We start from the raw sequence: 18,784 nt of genomic DNA, 5'->3' as shown, positions 1-18,784 counted from the left end.
CCAGGAAGCAGTGGTCAGAAAGATAAATCTGGCCAAAGAGTATGCAACTTCGATTAAAACTTCACCACCTTCCAGCAGTAAGTAATGTTTATCCACAGAACATCAACCAATTAAAGAAAAGAACCCAGCCACCTCGCTGAGAGATGCGCTTCCAAAGATATTTTACTTCATTTGTTTAAAAGTGATTCATAAAATTATATTTGCCTTTAAATCATACAAATAATCAGTAATTATTCTATAATCAATTGTGTACTAAATAATAATTATAATGGCAATTCAAACAAAAAATGTTAAAATTTAGTCTTGTGGTAGCAGAAAATTTTAATTTATCTTAGATTTTAATTTGTACAAACAGTTTTTTGGCAGAACACCACAATAGAGTAATCAATAAGATACTCTCAAGCATAAATATATATTTCTAATGGATGAAATTCAGTGAGGAACTAAAATAGAAATAATAATTCCAAGAGAAAAGTGAACAATACCAACTGTCAAAGAGGACCTTATTCGAATATAGTTTATGTATATAATGGTGGATATCAAATCCCTATGGTGTTGAGATTCCACTGGGTACACTTAAAATAGTGCTTTTAAAGTGTCACTATTTATAATATTAAACAAAGCATATTCTTTACTACCATTTAAGTTTATACTGAAAGATATTAAATATCAAAATTTTTAAATGTGGGGAGGAGAATATCATTTTTCCAAAATTCCTTTAACTGGTATACAAATACAAATTTTAAAAGCCACTGTTCATCATTAGTTCTCTCTGATTGGAATTTCTAGGCCACAGAGTTATATTTTCAGCTTTACAAAACCCAGCTCCAAAGTGATTGTACCAACATCACATCAACCAAATGAGACTCAAATAGCATATTTTAAATATTAAAACAAAATATTAAAAAAATAAAACCTTTAAAATTGGTTGCATTTTAATAACATTGTTTTAAATTTACTGTCAAGTTTGTCTTTAACCTCCATTGAATTTTAAGGTTTTTTTTAAAAAAAAGCAAATCATATCCTCTTTCTGCTTATATTTCATTATGGCTAACCAATAATTCTAACAAATAATAATGCTGATGAATATTAATTATAATGGAGAAGTTACATAACCTGCCCAAGATAAGGTAAAGTTGATTCTAGAATCTAAATACCACTGATCACCATTTATATTATTGTTGTTCTTGTGATTTTTTTTTAAAATAAATTTTTATTGATTTCAGAGAGGAAAGGCATGGGAGAGATAGAAGCATCAATGATGAGAGAGAATCATTGATCGGCTGCCTCCTGCACACTCCCTACTGGGGATTGAGCCCTCAACCGGGCATGTGCCCTTGAACCTGGGACCCTTCAGTCCATAAGCTGACACTCTATCCACTGAGCCAAACTGTCTAGGGCTGTTCTTGTGATTTAGAAAGAAGTTTTTTTAACGTCATACAGCTTGGCATCTTACTGGCTGTAGATCTTTTCCTTGTCATTCATGATCCTGCCTCTCAGTATGTCACCTGGTGGAAAGGTCTCCACATCCACAAAGCAGGCTGGTCCTTTTGAGCAATTTCTTGTTTTGAAATGATGTCCCCCTATCCATTGTGCACAGACCTTTTCTCCTGGAATGATTCCAAATTAGTTTAATCCTTATACATGAAAACCCTTCATATATGTGAGGTTGGCTATCAGGGTCCATATTGTTTTTCTATCCCCGCCCCTACCCCAGACTGAACATTCTCGGTTTCTCATAAACCATCCCAGTCTTCTTTTTCTCTTGCCCGCTAGCCTGGCTTGCCTGGCTTAAAATGGAGAACTGCACACTGAGCCTAGCATCCAGGTGTGCTCTTTGTACTTCAGCAGCACCATCACCTCCCCTGTGCTGGACACAGTGCTTCTTCTTACATCCTGTCATTACATTTGTCAGCTACTGATTGAGTGTTTACCAGACCCAAGACACATGTGAGTGTGTGGGGACAGCAGAATCAATCAGTCACAGATTATCCCTTTAATGAGCTTATATTCTTGATAGAGGATAGAAAGGGAAATAGGGGACAAAGAAAGGGGACATGTGTATATCCACAGCATTAACTTATAACAGAAAATACAGTCAGATGTTCCAGGAGGAAGAAATTACCTGAGGAGGACAAGAAAGGCTGGAGGGGGGACATGAAGGAGGCCTTGTGAAGGAAAAGGAAGACATGACTTAGGCTTAAGGAGCTGAAGGAAGGAAGGAATCAGAGAGATGTCAAGGAGGTGGGGAAGAGTAAAAAAAAGGAAGAACAAATGATGAATTTGGAGCTTTGGAAAGGAAGGCTGAGCCAAAATGGTGGAGGATCTTGAGTGCCAGGAACTTTAGGGAGATTCTCCTGAGCTTTGTATAGATGGATCAGACGGCAAGTGTGTGGAGGTAGAAGAGGGGCAGTGAGTGCCCAAACCAGAGGAGAGGCCGGGTAGGGAGAGAGAGCTCAAGAATCATTAAGGAGGTAAATTTGTGGGGCATGGCCACTGCTTGGCTGGAAAGGGTAGGAACTGATGTAAGAAGAAATAGTTGAAATTAGCCTTATTTTTTTTATGCTGTATTTGTAGGGATTTTTTTTTTTTTACCTCAAATTCAAGATCTCACATTTACCCATTAAATTTAATGTTACTTTTAGCTTGTCATTTTAATCTATTGAGATATTTTTGAATTCTCATTCTGTCATCAGAAAAATCTTAGCTATTCCTCCAAATTTCATGTCAATCTTGATTTTATAAGCAATCTTCTGGTTCCTTTATATATCATTTTTAAAAATGTTCTTTAGGACATGGCTAAATTAAGAATTTGGGGCCATATCTCTCGAGACTTCCTTTGAGATCCACATCCACATATCACTCAGTACTCCAGGAGCTCATGGGTAACTCAGAAGGAGGCTCTGGAGCCTAAATTTGAATACCAGCTTTTCTACTTTTTAGTTCTATGACCTTGAACAAATTACTCAGCCTCTCTGTGCCTTAATTTTCTCATCTGCAAAAAGGAGATAATAGCTCTTCCTTCATGGAGTAGTTTTGAAAATGTCAATCTTTTAGAATTGTTTTTAGCAAAATATTAAGCTCCCCCAAAATGATTAGCTGCTATTTTGATAATGACTACCACTGATGACTGTACTGCCCTATATTTTATTATCTGCCCTATAAGAGAGGTTAGATTTCTTGCTGGTCATCGCCAAGTCCCAATCCTTTTAACATAGCTAACCCTCCCTCCTGTCTCCCCAAGATTGGCAGGTACAAGCTAGCAATGGTGTTTGAGCAGGAACCCTCCCATCCCTTCACTTTGGGACCCACTGCTCCCTGTCCTGCCAGACCTGTGTTAAGAACTCTCATCTTGGACAGCCTACAAATTACCCTTGGAAAGAAGGTTTCTTGACCTTGAGCCATATATACTATTTATTCATTCAAGTCAGTGAATTACCTGGTTAGGAAAGGAACAAAGTCATGTGACTTACTCATTGTGAGGTCTTCCTGGCACCAAGTGAGTGCCACTTCCTCTTTGTTCACACACCATGTTTAATAGTCCGCTCTAGAATTTTGCCTATAATTCTAAACGCTCCCAATTTCTGTAATTTACCTTCGTTTCTTCTTTGAACATGATGGGTTTGTTTGTTTGTTTTTGTCATTTTGTGTGCTATTTTATATAGGAGAAATAATTGTGTGTTTCTATTTGAAGGAAACTGTTTAGAAAAAAAAGGGAAAATATTGACATAGGAGACAAAGGGTAACTTGTAGAACTAATGCTTTGGCAATGAGTAGCGTGGATGTAGTGAGTAAGTCCAGTGATTGGCTTGAGGCAGGAACATGGGTGGTGGTGTTCACCATGGTATGTCCTTCTTATAGGAATTGAGGTATTTCTCTTCATATCTATTTCAACATTTGGTCCATACAGTGCAACTATATCTCTAGTATATACTCCTTCCAGGATCATGGCCATGGCTTTTGGTTCTTGATATATCATGGCCATCAAGAGTTTGTTTATTCCTTTCCCAGGGAGGCTAGTATGGCACTTTGGTGACCTTCTTGGCCAGATTCTCTGGAATGGTGCCACTAAGAGACCATCCCATATACAGGGTAATATCTGCAGTGATCTCACAGTTTCTGAATTACAGCCTAGGATGAATTATCTTGGGGCTGGGAAAAGTAATTCTGTGAAGCTTTGAGGGGAAGAAATAGAATATTATTTATATGGTTGTTATACAACAGTGTGCACACACATACGCACACAGCCTGTTGTCTCTTCCTTAATCAGGTTTTCACACCAGTGGGAAAGCGTTTTCTCATCGTATAAGTCTGAAGACACAAAGTGTCCTTACTTCCTCTGTCCTCGTGGGTTGCCCTCCCCCGGATTGGCACCTGCTGAGGAGTAATTAGGGCAGTCCTAATTTGGACAGCCAAATCCTGATTACAGTGAGAGGAAAAACAGGAAATGTTCTAGTGTGGCTGCCAGCAAATGACTGACTTAAATAGCAAGCCATATACAATTCAAATGATCCAAAATGATATAACACTGGGGAAGGAGGAAGGGAGCTGGAAACATTGCAGTCGGATTCTTTCGCAGCAGATAACTTTTACAGAAATGATCAAACCCATAAGCTTACAATGCCCTCTGCTGAGAGCTGGCTGGTTTTCCAGGTTCACCGAGTTTACCACGAGAACCTGGGCATCCACTGGCATTTAGAGGTCGGAGAGGCCAGAAACAGCTCACCTTTCCAGGAGCACCTCACCCTGGAGAGAAAGACTGTGTATGTAATGATACCCTGCTACATGCTCTGGAGAAAGAGAGGTTTCCTAAAAGGGAAATGAGGACCCCCACATCTTTTCCTTAATTAGCCACACCCCTGGGGCTTAAGGAACACTCATCTGCGGGTTGTCTTCTGCGCTGTTAGCATCAGGCAGCTGGTCCATTCGTCAGCCTGTCCCAAGCTGAGCGCCTCTCTCCCTTTGCTGCCCTCTTTGTCCTGAGGCACAGCCAGCAGCTTGTGTCTCAAAATAGTCATTTCAAGATTGAAAGTCACAATTTTTTGAAGTTTCTGTCTGTTCCAACTTAGCATTTGTTCATTAATAAAAATTGCGTTTGGCCTTTCTGCGTTGCATCCGGCCTGGTGGAGGATACAAATAAAGCATCTTCTGATCTTAGAGGCTTAACTGATATGACACAGCACGTTCCCATGTTCTGTTAGGGAAAGACCCACCTTTCACCACTTCTCCACGGAGGACCGAGGGCGCAGAGCTAAGGAGTGACACGGGAATAAACTTGTAGGAGCTGATGGCAGAAGCCAGGTGTGGCCCAGGCCTGCACACCTTGCTGGCCCTCAGTCTGCTTGTTGAATGAATGAGGGAATTCCTGGCAGACTGAGCAGGATGAGCAGGCAGTGCGGTAGCATGTCCGTCGTGATGGCTGGGGAGAAGGTCCAGAAATCCAAATGACGAGGGTTGGCAGTGTGGTTGGGTAGGAATGTGAAGAACAGGGAGCTCTGAAAACTTCCCATATTCAGTAAAGGAGGACTATCATAGGTTTGAGGAGAAAGACGACCTCCTCCCTGACCCAAGTGGAGTGTGAAGAAGGTGGTGGCCTCGTCGTGCTGTAGCAGAGACTAGACACCAGGGCTGTGATGGCTTCCTGTGTAGACACAGGCCAGGTCCTGCAGGAGTGAGAGCTGAGCTCGGTTGTCTTGCTACCTTTGCCAACAAACTAACTTTGAACTTGAAAAGAGCCGAGGGCACATGCCAGGGAAACCTGCCACCAGCTCCATGCCAGGTGCCTTCCCGTTTGCCTCTGTTTTCCAGGCGCCATCTCCAGAGTTATCAGACGCTCCCTAAGTTGGGATTATTGAGTAGAAACACACACCACCATAAGGCTCTCCGATGAGCATTGAGCGTGATATAAAAGATAACTTGATGTTTCTCTGCTCTTTTCCTGTTTATTCTGCTCCTTCTTACCTTAAGGGATATTTTGGTTTTGAATTTACGTTTATTTTGTCCTGTTTTGTTTTAATCAGCAGCATAGTGCCGGCTCTTATTTATTTCTCTCTCGTTGTCATTACGACTGTGTTGCTGGACATTGCGCTGCATTGAGCCTGCTGCAGGTCATCATTCACACTCGAAAATCCACACCAGCAGCTTCATTTGGACCAGCTTTGCCCAGGGTTCATTTGTCTCGCTTGGCTCCTAGTTTTTGAAGTGTCTGAAAGTAAACATCATGCCCTGGAAACAGTTGAATCCAATTAGCCCCACCTGCCCCTGGTTGTTTACCTAATGAAAGCCTCGGCACCCCAGCTGTGTCCAGGGACCAGGCACACTTGCACGTCCCAACTGTTCCAGAGAGGGAGCAATGCACATCAGAGCCAGTCGGCACCAACAGATGTTTTCCGAATGAAATTTACTCAGCTGTGTCTGGAGGGTGGGCCCTCTCATGGCAGCCTTATCACCTGTTCCAAGAGGCATACCTATTTTCCTCTTCCTCCTGGGAGGAGGTACAAATAGTTACACAGATGGCTCTGTCTGTGGCCCATTGAGCTGTGAATTAATTAGCAGATTATGGTTCTGGTAGTGGTAATTAACCCTACTCTTCTTGTGGAATAATTGTTAGAGATTTAGCTCTACTTTTTTAGGCTATTTGGATATGTCCTGGAATTTTGTAGCCCACACAATCTAGTTTAGCACAAAATTATAAGCCAATGAATGCAATTGGTCAGGATGGAAACTTGCCATTTGAATGAAAAATTTCCTTTAGGGTAATTGTATGTTGCTAATCAATGCCAGTATTTTAAATTGGAATATTGGGAATTGCATTTGGAATTGATGTTCATTCCAGTATGAATTAATAATATATTGTTGAGGGCACTATAGAGGTAGCATGTTAGTTAATTTGGATTACATTTTTTAATAAGACAGGATCAATGAATATTACTGAAGGCAGTAATAAAGTACTTGGATTATTGAATTCTTCCAAAGTCTTCCAAAAAATACATAAGTAAATAATGTGAGTGCCTTTAACATAGTTCCCACTAAGCTCATTTTTTCATTCCAGCTAGTGTTAAACTGAAAAATTCTAGGTCCCCAAAATGTGCAATACCATCTCACACCTCTAGAGCCAAACTGTTTACTGACTCCCAGGGCTGAAGTGGGCCAGAAAGGATGGGCTCAATGCTTTAGAGGCTGGAAAACTAAGTTAGGTTTGGGCTTCGAATTCTGTGCAGCAGAATTTGACCTATAGTGTGAGTTTAAGAGGAAGTGAACACCCAGCCAAAGTTCTTTCTAGATACAGACACTGAAATTTAAATTTTATGTAATGTTCTCCTTTTGATTTTTTAAAAAAACATTTTAAAATACTAGTATCAACACCGTTTATAGCTTACAGGATATACAAAGTCAGCTGATGGGGCAGATTTGACTGACAGGCCATAGTTTGCCCAGCCCATCCTATGGGGCGAAGTTCTAACGGTGAAGTTGTAGGTGATAAGTATAAAAGGAGGGTTTTTTGTTCGATTGCTTTCCAACGGGAGAGATTATTGAAGGCTGCTGATACAATCAACAAATTCTTCACGGAGAAAGTGAGACTTGGAGGAGACTTTCCAATAATCACCACGTGAAAGTAAGTGGTAGAAGGGAAGGCTTGTCAACAATCACTCATTGGCTCATTTGTTTTTTGAGTCAGGATTTTTTTATGTTGGATTTTTTTCAGGGGCGGGGGAGGGTACACCTGTATTCATTAGTCTGATTTGTGTTGAATTCAGGGAGGTATGGTGAGAGCCAGGCAGAGCCATCTGTGATTTGGTCAAATGCCAGTGGCTTGATAGCTCACCCAAGTCATTTAGTGCAGAGCTCAGGGCTAAAGGAAAACCTCGAAATTGGTTTTAGTTTAATGTATTAGCTAGACTCCTAAAACTGAAGAGGGCTATTTTTATCTCCAGTTCAGTTCTTATACACTTTCCCAACACCGGGTATTGTGCTAAGGGCTGCAGGCACAAAATCTAATAAGAAATCAACTCTATCCTCAGAGAACTCATCATTCAGTATGGGATCACAAATTGTGAAGAGGTGTAATAGGACCAGTGAGAGTAGAGGTTCTGTGTAAGGGAGTGGTTCTCACCCTTGACTTCACATTGGAATCACCTGGGAAACTTTTACAAATTCTGATACCTAGGTCTCATCCTCTGCAAGTCTCATTTACTTGGTCTTGGGTGTGGTCCAGATTATCCCAATGTGCAGTCAGTCACGATAGAAAGCCTCTGGTATAAGGGTGATGAGGCTCAAAGGAGACGACTCAGCTGTCCTAAGGGAAGAGCCAAGGTAATCCTGATCAGTAGAGGCAAGTAAGGAAGATTAAGAGAAGATCTTTGGGCAGAGATAATACACAGAAGCAGGAAATAGTATATCCCATTCAAAAAACTTTCCAGTACTCATCATGGGCAGGGTATTCAGCCAGCACAGGTTGGGCCAGGGTTTGTCTGGGGTAGTGGACAGATCAGAGCAGGAAACAGGAGCAGGAGATGAAGCTGAAAAGGTAGGTGTTCATGGCTTGCTAAGTGTGACTTGATCTTAGAATTAGGAGTCAGTGAAGAATTCTAAGGAGGATAAGATGATTGTATTTGAACAATTTTAGAGAAATGACTCTTCCAACTAGTGCTGTAAGTTGGACTGATGGTCTTGAAGTTCCAGGCAAGAAACCCAGTTACAAGGTCACTGCCAAGTCCCACTGAGAAATGATGAGGGGTCTAAATATCGGTTATGACCTAACCTGGTCAGGAAATGGCAGATTCGTAAGATTCTAAGGAGGTAGGCTGGCAGGAAGTGGTAACTATGGATGGCAGGATGAATGGATGAACTGTTGACAAAAACAGGAATATTAGATGTTTAGTGGGAGAGAAAGAGGTCAATAATATTTATTTGAAATTCTGGTAGAACTTACAAGTGAAGTTTTCCTGTAAGTCTTTGGATATACAGGTCTGAGACTTAGAAGACAGGGTAGCAGTTGATTTAAGACAGAATTTTGACTTCAGCCAAAAGTGTGGTGCAGCTAGATTTAGGAAGCCCTTTTCCTACTGCCAGCTCATAGAAAGTCCAGATAAAAATATGTAACTTACAATTGTTTTCTAATATATATCCAAATTCAAAAGGAAGAAGAAATTCTCCAGATGCCTCAAATAAAAGAGAAACTAAAAGCCAAAACAACCAGCAAATGTTAAAGTTGAGTGGCCCCTGAAGGCATCAGGACCACGGAGTGAGGTTGTCTGAGTTTCTTAGAGCTGCTATAACAAAATACCACAGACTGGGTGGCTCATAAACAACAGAAATTTACTTCTCACAGTTCTGGATGCTGAAAGTCCAAGATCATGGTAATGCGAGGACCCTCTTCCAGTCACAGGCTTCTCACTGTATCCTCACATGATGGAATGGTCTGGGATTCTTTAGGAGGGCACTAATCCCACTCACAAGGGCACCACCCTCATGACCCAATCACTTATCTAAGGCCCCACCTCCTAACACTGTCACATTAGTGTTAGGATTCCAATATGTTAAATTTACTTCAGGTCATATCAGAGATCAAGAACCAAAAGGGGCTGGCATTTTAACACCTGCATGCCAGGCAGTTTTATCTGTGCAGAAGTTATAAAGGGACATTCATTCATAAAAGGAGCCAGGAGAACTCTGGGCTTGGGAATGAGCTACCCACCTAGGAATAGAAAAGGTGGCCATGAAAGGAAATCAGAATTTCACTCCTGTGACATGTGCAAGTTGCACACTACTCATGTGGGGAGAGAAACTTATAAGCTAAAAAAAACCCTTAAAAAACTTATTTAGAATTAGTGAAACCCATAGGATCCAGAAGAGACAAATGCAAACCACCTAATATAACATCTCCAAAGTTCAGGGCACATGTGGGATTCTTGCAGGAGACAAGTGCCACTGAGGCAGAGCTTGCAGAACAAACTAGCAGAGCACGTGAGAAGGGGAGGAAAATGCACCAAACAGGACATTTGACATCCAAAGACCTACCACAAAATATAGCGCCATGTGAAAGGAGCTTTAAAATCACTGCTTTTAAATATTTAAAGAGACAGTGGAATGGAATCCATAATACAGGAGCAGGGTGTTTTTGAGTGGATTTGTAAAAGAGCTAAATAAAAAATATGAAATTAAAAATATGTTCATTGAAAAATTATCAAAAACAATGAATGGGTTAAATCATAGAGTACATCCTAGAGAGTTCATGAATTAAAAAATGAGAGGTGAGAAAGTGAAGCTCACTCAAGTGATGAGTATCTGTGAAGGAGGGAGAGGAGCTTCACTGGAGAGAAAGGCTGGATCACTGAAGAAATTCATTCATTCATTCATTCATTCATTCACTCTTTAAAAAAATAACCTAGAGGGCCTGGCCGAGTGGCTCAGCTGGAGCGACATCCAGCGCACCAAAAGGTTTCGGGTTTAATGCAGGTTTGATTCCCAATCAGGGCACATATTTCGGTTCAGGGTTCGATCCCCAGTTGGGGCGAATACAGAAGTCAACTGATTGATATTTCTCTCTCTCTCTCTCTCTCTCTCTCTCTCTCTCTCCCTGCCTCTCTTTCCTGCCCTCCCTCTCTCTCACAAATCTATAAACATTTCCTCAGGTGAGGATTAAAAATACTAATAATAACATAGAGGGTTGGAGAATATATAGATACTAGAGGCTCGATGCACAAAATTAGTGCAAGAGTAGGCCTTCCTTCCCCCGCTGCCAGCACCAACTTCCCTCTGGCACCCAGGACCCCGGTTTCCCTCACAGCCCCAGCTTTGTCAGGAAGGTCGTCCGGAAGGACATCCGGTCTAATTAGCATATTACACTTTTATTATTATAGACTATAGGCCTGGTGCATGAAATTTGTGCACGGGCGGGAGGATGTCCCTCAGCCCAGCCTGCACCCTCTCCAATCTGGGACCTCCCTCTCACAATCCAGGACTGCTGGCTTTCAACTGCTCACCTGCCTGCCTTCCTGATTGCCCCTAACTGCTCCTGCCTGCCAGCCTGATCACCCCCTAACCACTCCCATGCCAGCCTGATTGATGTCTAACTGCTCCCCTGCCAGCCTGTTTGCCCCCAACTTCCCTCCTCTGCCGGCCTGGTCACCCCTAACTGCCCTCCCCTGCAGGGTTGAACACCCCCAACTGCCCTCCCTTGCAGGCCTGGTCCCTCTCAACTGCCCTCCCTTGCAGGCCTGGTGCCTCCCAACTGCCCTCCCCTGCTTGCCTGATCGCCCACAACTGCCTTCCCTTGCAGGCCTGGTCCCTCCCAACTTCCCTCCCCTGCTGGCCATCTTGTGTCCACATGGGGGCAGCCATCGTGTGTGTTAGAGTGATGGTCAATCTGCATATTACTCTTTTATTAGATAGGATGGAGGCCTAGTGCATGGGTGGGGGCCAGCTGGTTTGCCCTGAAGGGTGTCCCAGATCAGGGTGGGGGTTCCCTTGGGGCGTGGGGCGACCTGGGCAAGGGGCCTGTGGTGGTTTGCAGGCCAGCCACACCCCTCAGTGACCCAAGTGGAGGCCCTGGTATCAGGAATTTATTTATCTTCTACAATTGAAACTTTGTAGCCTAGAGCGGAGCCAAGCCTCCTGCTTGCTCCGTGGTGGCAGCCATTTCTGTTGGAATTTATGGATCTTCTATAATTGAAACTTTGTAGCCTGGAGTGAAGGCCTGAGCCGGCCAGGGTGTGTGGAAAGCTTGGCTTCCTCCATTGCCAGGGAAACCCAAGCCTCCCTCCTGCTCTCTGTGGTCGCAGCCATCTTGGTTGGGGTTAATTTGCATAATCGCTCTGATTGGCTGGTGGGTGTAGTGGGGTGATGGTTAATTTGCGTATTACTCTTTTATTAGATAGGCTAGTAGTCCCCTCTTATCTGTGGGGGATACGTTTTAAGACCCCCAGTAGATGCCTGAAAGTGAATATAGTGCTAAACCCAGTATGTACTGTTTTTTCCTATATATGCATGCCTATGATAAAGTTTAATTTACAAATTAGGCACAGTAAGAGATTAACAATAAGTAGTAATACAATAGAACAATGTAGTGATACTATCATTACTTTTTGTATTTTCAGTCCAGACCTCTTCCTGCATCTGTGGAACCATCCTCACTGGCAGTGAACGGCTCAGGGTCATGGTTTTGGGGACCCTGGCTGATGGCTCTCAGTCAGGACACATTTTTCCATCCATTTCTTCCACTAACAAATTTGATGTCTTTTCCGTCTTAACTGAGTACTTATTACATACTGTTGTGGCCGGGTCTTTTGCAGTTTGAGGCGAGACAGCAAAACTGGCATGAATTTTTCTTCATAATTTTATGGGTAGAACCTTCCTTCTTACCAGAGATCTTAGCAGCCTCGGCATGCAGTTTTTTTCTTCCTAAATTGAGAACTTCCTTTTCACTTCAAAGGAGTACTTTATGGCTTGTCTTTGGCATGTCTGAATTGCCAACATCACTTCTGTGCTTCGGGCCCTTATTAAGTAAAATAAGTGCTCCTTGAACACAGGCACTGTGATGCCATAGCTGTCAATCTGATAATGAGATGGCTGCTAAGTGACTAACGGGTGGGGGGTGACCGGTGTGGAGACTCAGGACAGATGGAGGAGTCGCATCTTGGGTGGGGTCCACAAGGTTTCATCACCCTTCTCAGAACTTATCAATTATTTATTTCTGCAATTTTTCATCTAATGTTTTCAGACCACTGTTGACCATGGGTAACTGAAACCACAGAAAGCTAAACCATGGTTAAGAAGGGACTAGATATAAAGGAAAAGGAGGGGATATTGGGGGGGGGGGGTGGAAATGATCCCCAAAAGCCTAGGTAGAGAGATTACAGGGGGTGAATGAGGATGAAACAGATTTGCATATACTTCTGTGGGGGTCAGAAGTGGAGTGTTTGAAAGTATGTAATTAGGTCCCCTCCTCTGTCACATAGGAAGACTGGGGCAGGGGGAGGAAGCAATGAGGAGATAAATGAAGGGTAAAGGCTTAAAAAATAGTCATTGAGGGAAATGGGAGAGGAAGTCGATCAGAGACAGGTAAGAAGAATGCCTAAGAGCATGGAGGGTCCATCTGGCGTGGCGTACCATAAATGTGAGGTGATGCCACTCCTTAAGGTGGCACCCAACCCCCCAAGCATAAAAAGTGTAAAAGTTAGACTGTGGGATTAATTTAGAAATTATGCAAGAATATAGGGGGGGAACGGAGATTGAAGGTACCAGTGTGAGTAATTTGAGAGTGTACCATATTTTCCAGCGTATAAGATGACTGGGCATATAGAAGATTTTCCTGGGTTAAAAAGTCATCTTATACGCCAGAAAATACGGTATTTTTGTACCACTAACCATAGTACTGTTAGAAAACTTTTGCTTAGGGTGAGAAGAATTCTAGAAATCAACTTTGGTTCTCTTGTTATTCTAGCTGATTTTCAGGCGGCCATGAGGCCCTGTTACCTGGGATCAGGTTTTCATGAGTCAAGGATTTCAGCTTCAACTTATTTTGTCTACAAACATTAAACTGCTTCTTGGGTAAAAGAGGTTTTATCGAACATACGTGCATCTACTACTACACCACATGTATATTGTATGGAGATAACTGCATGACGTCCCCAGTATAACCCTCATCCCACAATAAGTCCCTGCCTGGGCTGGGGGGAGCCTCCTGGAGCCCTGGTCAGCTTTGAGGGAGCTGACTAATCAGTATTCCCTTCATAAATCATTGTCGCTCTGTCCCTACAATTGCTGATGAAGATTTTAGACCATTCACGTTAGTGACAGGGACAGAAATGTTAAACAGAAAGAGAAGCTTTTTAATGAAGTTGAAATTGAACGTTTAAGATGACTTTACAGGTACATTCTGGTAAGAGCAGTGTCAGTGGCTAACCCACGGGCCCTGTTAAGACACCTGAACCTGTCACCTCCAGGCCACTCATCACGGCCACTGCAGAGGGCGAGAATCAGAAACTTTCTGCTGGGGATTGGGGTGGAGGTTTCTCTGTGATGGTGCATTTGCTTTGAATGCAAGGGTGTCCACAGTTCAAAGAGTAACTTCAACTAGAACTAATTGGTAGTTTAAACCAAGAAGCCAGAGGACAACCCTTTATAACACTCTGTCACCTTTCAGTACTGTTTATGTTGTCATGCAATAGCATTCTCCTATATGGTTACTCCACCTTATTTAACATCTTTGTTGAAATACACCCCCCAAAAAAACTACCATAAAGGAGGGCTAGTTAGCATTCTTAGCCTTTAAGATGACTCAATAATGAAGAATCTAAGAATGAAGTCTAGAAATGGTTGTTCCCATTAATGGGACCTATTAATGGTGTCACTTACTAACATAATCCATTACCAAACCAGGCCATGGATTGCATTAGTAAGAGAGAGGGGTGAGGCATCATTTCTGTGTAGTAGAGGTAGATGATAAGTGCCAGTCAGATATGAAGCAATGTGCTGACATGTCTCTTTTCTGCCATGTGTTCAGGGGCATCGTCCAGTCGGAAGAAAAACTTGTCATCAGTGCATCTTGGGCCAAAGATGATGATATCAGCAGACTCTTGAAATCGCTACCAAACTGGATCAGTATGGCTCAGCCCAAACAGCTGAGGCCAAAGAGAGAAGATGAAGAAGATTTCATAAGGTAAAAGATCTACTTTCTAAGTTGTACTGAGCATGAGGAGGAAAAAACATCTGTTTAGCTAATTCTTTCTTATGTGAAATTTTGGCCAATTTTAAATATCAAGTATCACTTAACCGAACTTAGTCAAGTCTGTTTTCCTCCTAATATACCTCACTTCCCATGCAACTATGCCTTGTGCTCAAAACATTAGAAGGCAGTGATTGACATGAATCAAATTTGGAGTATTACTAACTCGAGTTAAAGTCTCTTTCAATTTGTAGGTCCTTCTCCCCTCTTAGGGAACAAATAGTGTATTCATTCATTCATTCAGCAAAGCTATATTCACCTTATTATGCACCATACCTGGAAATGACGGACAGTTAATAAAAGTTCCTGCCCATACAGTACATATTACAGTTGTTCTTAGCATGTTCTCTGAGGTGAAGAATGTAATGTAAATATCTGTGTTAATGTGACAATGTATTACCTCCATTTCCCCTCTACTTTACAAACTAGGTGGGATGTTTCACTGTGGCAAGCCCTGCATGTGAAAATGAGCAGCTTCATCAAATTAGGCCCTAAGTAAAAAATTTACATTGAACTTAGGTAAACACTGAGTGATCAAGTTGAAGGAGAGACATTACTTTTGTCAAAACAATCAGAAAGCAATCAGAGAAAATACAATGTGTATGAACAGACATGGGAAGCACATTTGTATTTTCAGAAAGTTCAACTAACGGTTCTCTGAGGTGAAGAATGTAATGTAAATACTGTAATGTAAATATCTGTGTTTTCCAATGGTCTTAGGCTCTAAAGCAGTGGTTCTCAACCTGTGGGTCGCGACCCACAGGTTGAGAACCGCTAGCAGGGTTGCCTAAGACCATCGGAAAACACAGATATTTACATTACGATTCATAACAGTAGCAAAATTAGAGTTATGAAGTAGCAACAAAAATAATTTTATGGTTGGGGTCACCACAACATGAGGAACTGTATTAAAGAGTCGCAGCATTACAAAGGTTGAGAACCACTGTTCTATGGGTTCTGACAAATGTATAATTAATGTATCTACCATTCAAAATAGTAGTATTACTGCCCTAAAAATTCTCTGTTGTTCTTCCTATTCATCCCTGCTTTCCTCTCCCTGAACCCTTGGCAATCACTGATTTTTTTTTTTACCATCTCCATCATTTTGTCTTTTTCAGAATATCATATATTTGTAATCATATAGTATGTAGCCTTGTTAGATTGGCTTCTTTTGCTTAGCAATATGCACTAAGGTTTTCTTCATGTCTTTTTGTAGCTTGAACTCTTTTGAAATTTCTGAATAATATTTCATGGTATGGACATGCTATAGTTTGTTTATCCATTCACCTATTGATAACATTCATGTGCAGGTTTTTGTGAGGGTGTAAGTTTTCAACTCATTTGAGTAAATACCAAGGAATGCAATGCTAGATCATATGGTAAGGGTATGTATGTTTAGTTTCACAAGAAACTGCTAAACTATCTTCAAAGTGGCTGTGCCATTTCACATTCCCACCAGCAATGAATGAGAGTTCCTGTTGCTCCACATCCTCGCCAGTAAGAGTGTTTGGTATTGTCAGTGTTTTGAATCTGGTATATTCTAATAGTTGTGTTGTAGTATCTCATTGTTTTAATTTTCGTAATGACACACGTTGAGATATCTTTTGCCCATTTTTAATCAGGTTGTGTATTTTATTATTTTCGAGTTTTAAGAATTCTTTGTGTATTTTAGATTCCAGTCCTTTATCGATATGTGTTTTGCAGAGATTTCCCCTCAGTCTGCGCCTTGTATTTAATTCCCTTCACAATGTCTTATGTAGAGCAGAAGTCTTTAATTTTAATTGAATTCAAAATGTATTGATTTTTTATTTTACGGATTGTGCTTTTTTTCCATATGATTTTAATTGAGCATTTTGTAGGATTCCATTTTTTTCTTCCCTGTTAGCTTATAAATTATACTTTTTTTTACTGTTTTTAGTGGTGATCCTAGAGTGTTCAATATACATTTAAACTAATCCAAGTCCACTTTCAAATAACACGATCCCACTGCATGGGGAATGCAAACCCTTATAACCGAGTATTCCAGTGCCTCCCATTCCTTATGGCTCTGCTCTCATTCACTTCATTTCTCCATAAGCTATAATCACTGCATATAATGTTATTATTTTGAACAAACTGTTACCTATTGATCAATTAAGAATTAGAGAAATAAAGGTATATTAAGGTTTTTCTTCTCTCGTGCTCTTCCTTTCTTAATGTAGGTCCACGTTTCTGACCTATATCATTTTCCTGAAGTTCTTTTAACATTTCTTATAAGACAGGTCTACTGGTGACAAATGCTCTCAATTTTTGTCTGTCAGAGACAGACTTTATCTTTGCCTCACTCTTAAAGAATAATTTCACTGAGTATAGCATTCATTGGATGGTGATTCTTTTCTTTTAATACTTGAAATATTTCACTTCACTTTTCTTGCTTCAGTAATTTTTGAAGAGAGTTCCACTGTAATTTTTATTCTTGTTCTTCTATAGGTAAGGTGATTTTTTCCTCTGAATTCCTTCAGGGGTTTTCTCTTTGTTTTAATTTTGTGCCATTTGAATAGTTTATACCTGGATGTATCTATTTTGGAATTTTCATGTTTGGTGTTCTCTGAGCTTCCTGGGTCTGCGGTTTGGTGTATGTCACTGATCTGGGAAAATTCTCAGTTATTATTGCTGCAATATTTCTTCTGCATGTTGTTTCCTTTATTCTCCTTCTGTTATTCCCATTACACATACATTACACCTTTTGTATCTTTTTCACAGTTCTTGGCTAGTCTGTACTGTCTTTTTACTCTTTTTTCTCTTTGGATTTCATATTTGGAAGTTTCTATTGACAATTAATCAAGCTCACTGATTCTTTCCTTGGTCATGTCCAGTCTATTGGTCAGCCCACCAGAGGCATTCTTCATTTTTGTTATGTATGTTTGATAGTTAGCATTTCCTTTTGATTCTTTCTTAGAGTTTCCATTTCTCTGCTTAAATTACCTAAAGTTCACTTTTTCTTGTATATGTATAACATATGTGCACATATCAAAGGCATAGCTTGGTACCCTTTTTATTGTAGCTGCATAACCAGTACCTAGATCAAGAAACAGAATGATAGCGACAAGGATCCCTTTCATGTTTCCTCTGGTCACTACTTGTCTCTCCAATAGTCCTTATCTGACTTCTAGACACACAAATCACTTCAATCTGTGTTTGGATTCTGTCTAAAAGGAATGATGCAGTTGTGTATCCTTTTATGACTGACTCCATTAGCTCCACATTATGTTGGTGAGATTAATCCATGTTATTTTGTATAAGTTCTCATCACTCTATAATCTAAATGGTATTCCATTGTGAATACCTCACATATTTTATGTTTTATTATTTGTTGGTGTAGGTATGTATATGTGTATATTCATTTATTCTACTGCTTATGGGCACCTGGGTAGTTTCTAGTCTGGAACTATTTTTGCATAGTGCTGCCATGAATATTATATGTCTTTTGGTAACCCCTTATATGTGTTTCTATTGGTTATTTATAGGAGTTAGAATTGCTGGGTCATAGGCTATGCATATGTTCAATTTTAGTAACACTTCCAAACCACTTTCTAGAGTGGTGGTAAGAGTTTGCATAGCAGTATATGAGAGTTTCAGTTGGTCCATATCTCATCTATACTTGATATGTTCCATCTGTTAAAATTTAGCCTTATAGTAGGTTTGTAGAGGTGTTTCATGTTGGTTTAATATGCATTTCTCTCATGACTGAGCACCTTTTAATGTATTTTTCTGTATGTACTGGCCATTTGAATATCCTTTTTTGCAACATATTTGTTACTTGTTTTAAATTAGGTTGTCTTTTCTGGACTGGTTTGTAGGAATTCTTTATATATCTGGATATAACTTTTTTATGACAGATAGATATCATCTCCCACTTTATAACTTGTATTTTTACTTTCTCTCTCTCTCTTTTTTAATATATTTGAATTGATTTCAGAGAGGAAGGGAGAGGGAGAGAGAGAGAGAAACATCAATGATGAGAGAGAATCATTGGTCAGCTGCATCCTGTATGCCCCCTGCTAGGGATGGAGCCCG

General features: G+C 40.8%; 1 protein-coding gene across 1 annotated transcript in view; it reads left to right on the top strand.

Moving 5' to 3' along the window:
* EXOC4 (exocyst complex component 4) overlaps positions 1 to 18,784 on the top strand; it is a 731,450-nt gene that overhangs the window by 579,742 nt on the left and 132,924 nt on the right. Inside the window, exon 13 of the mRNA XM_079786328.1 lies at positions 14,507 to 14,662. Within this exon, the coding sequence (XP_079642454.1) occupies positions 14,507 to 14,662 (156 nt within the window). The remainder of the gene's footprint in view (positions 1 to 14,506; positions 14,663 to 18,784) is intronic.

This window comes from Cnephaeus nilssonii (genome assembly GCF_951640355.1).
Source record: "Cnephaeus nilssonii genome assembly, chromosome: 12".
Classification (NCBI taxonomy): domain Eukaryota; kingdom Metazoa; phylum Chordata; class Mammalia; order Chiroptera; family Vespertilionidae; genus Cnephaeus; species Cnephaeus nilssonii.
Note: the sequence above shows the minus strand (reverse complement) of the source record. Positions and strands in the feature narration are given on the sequence as shown.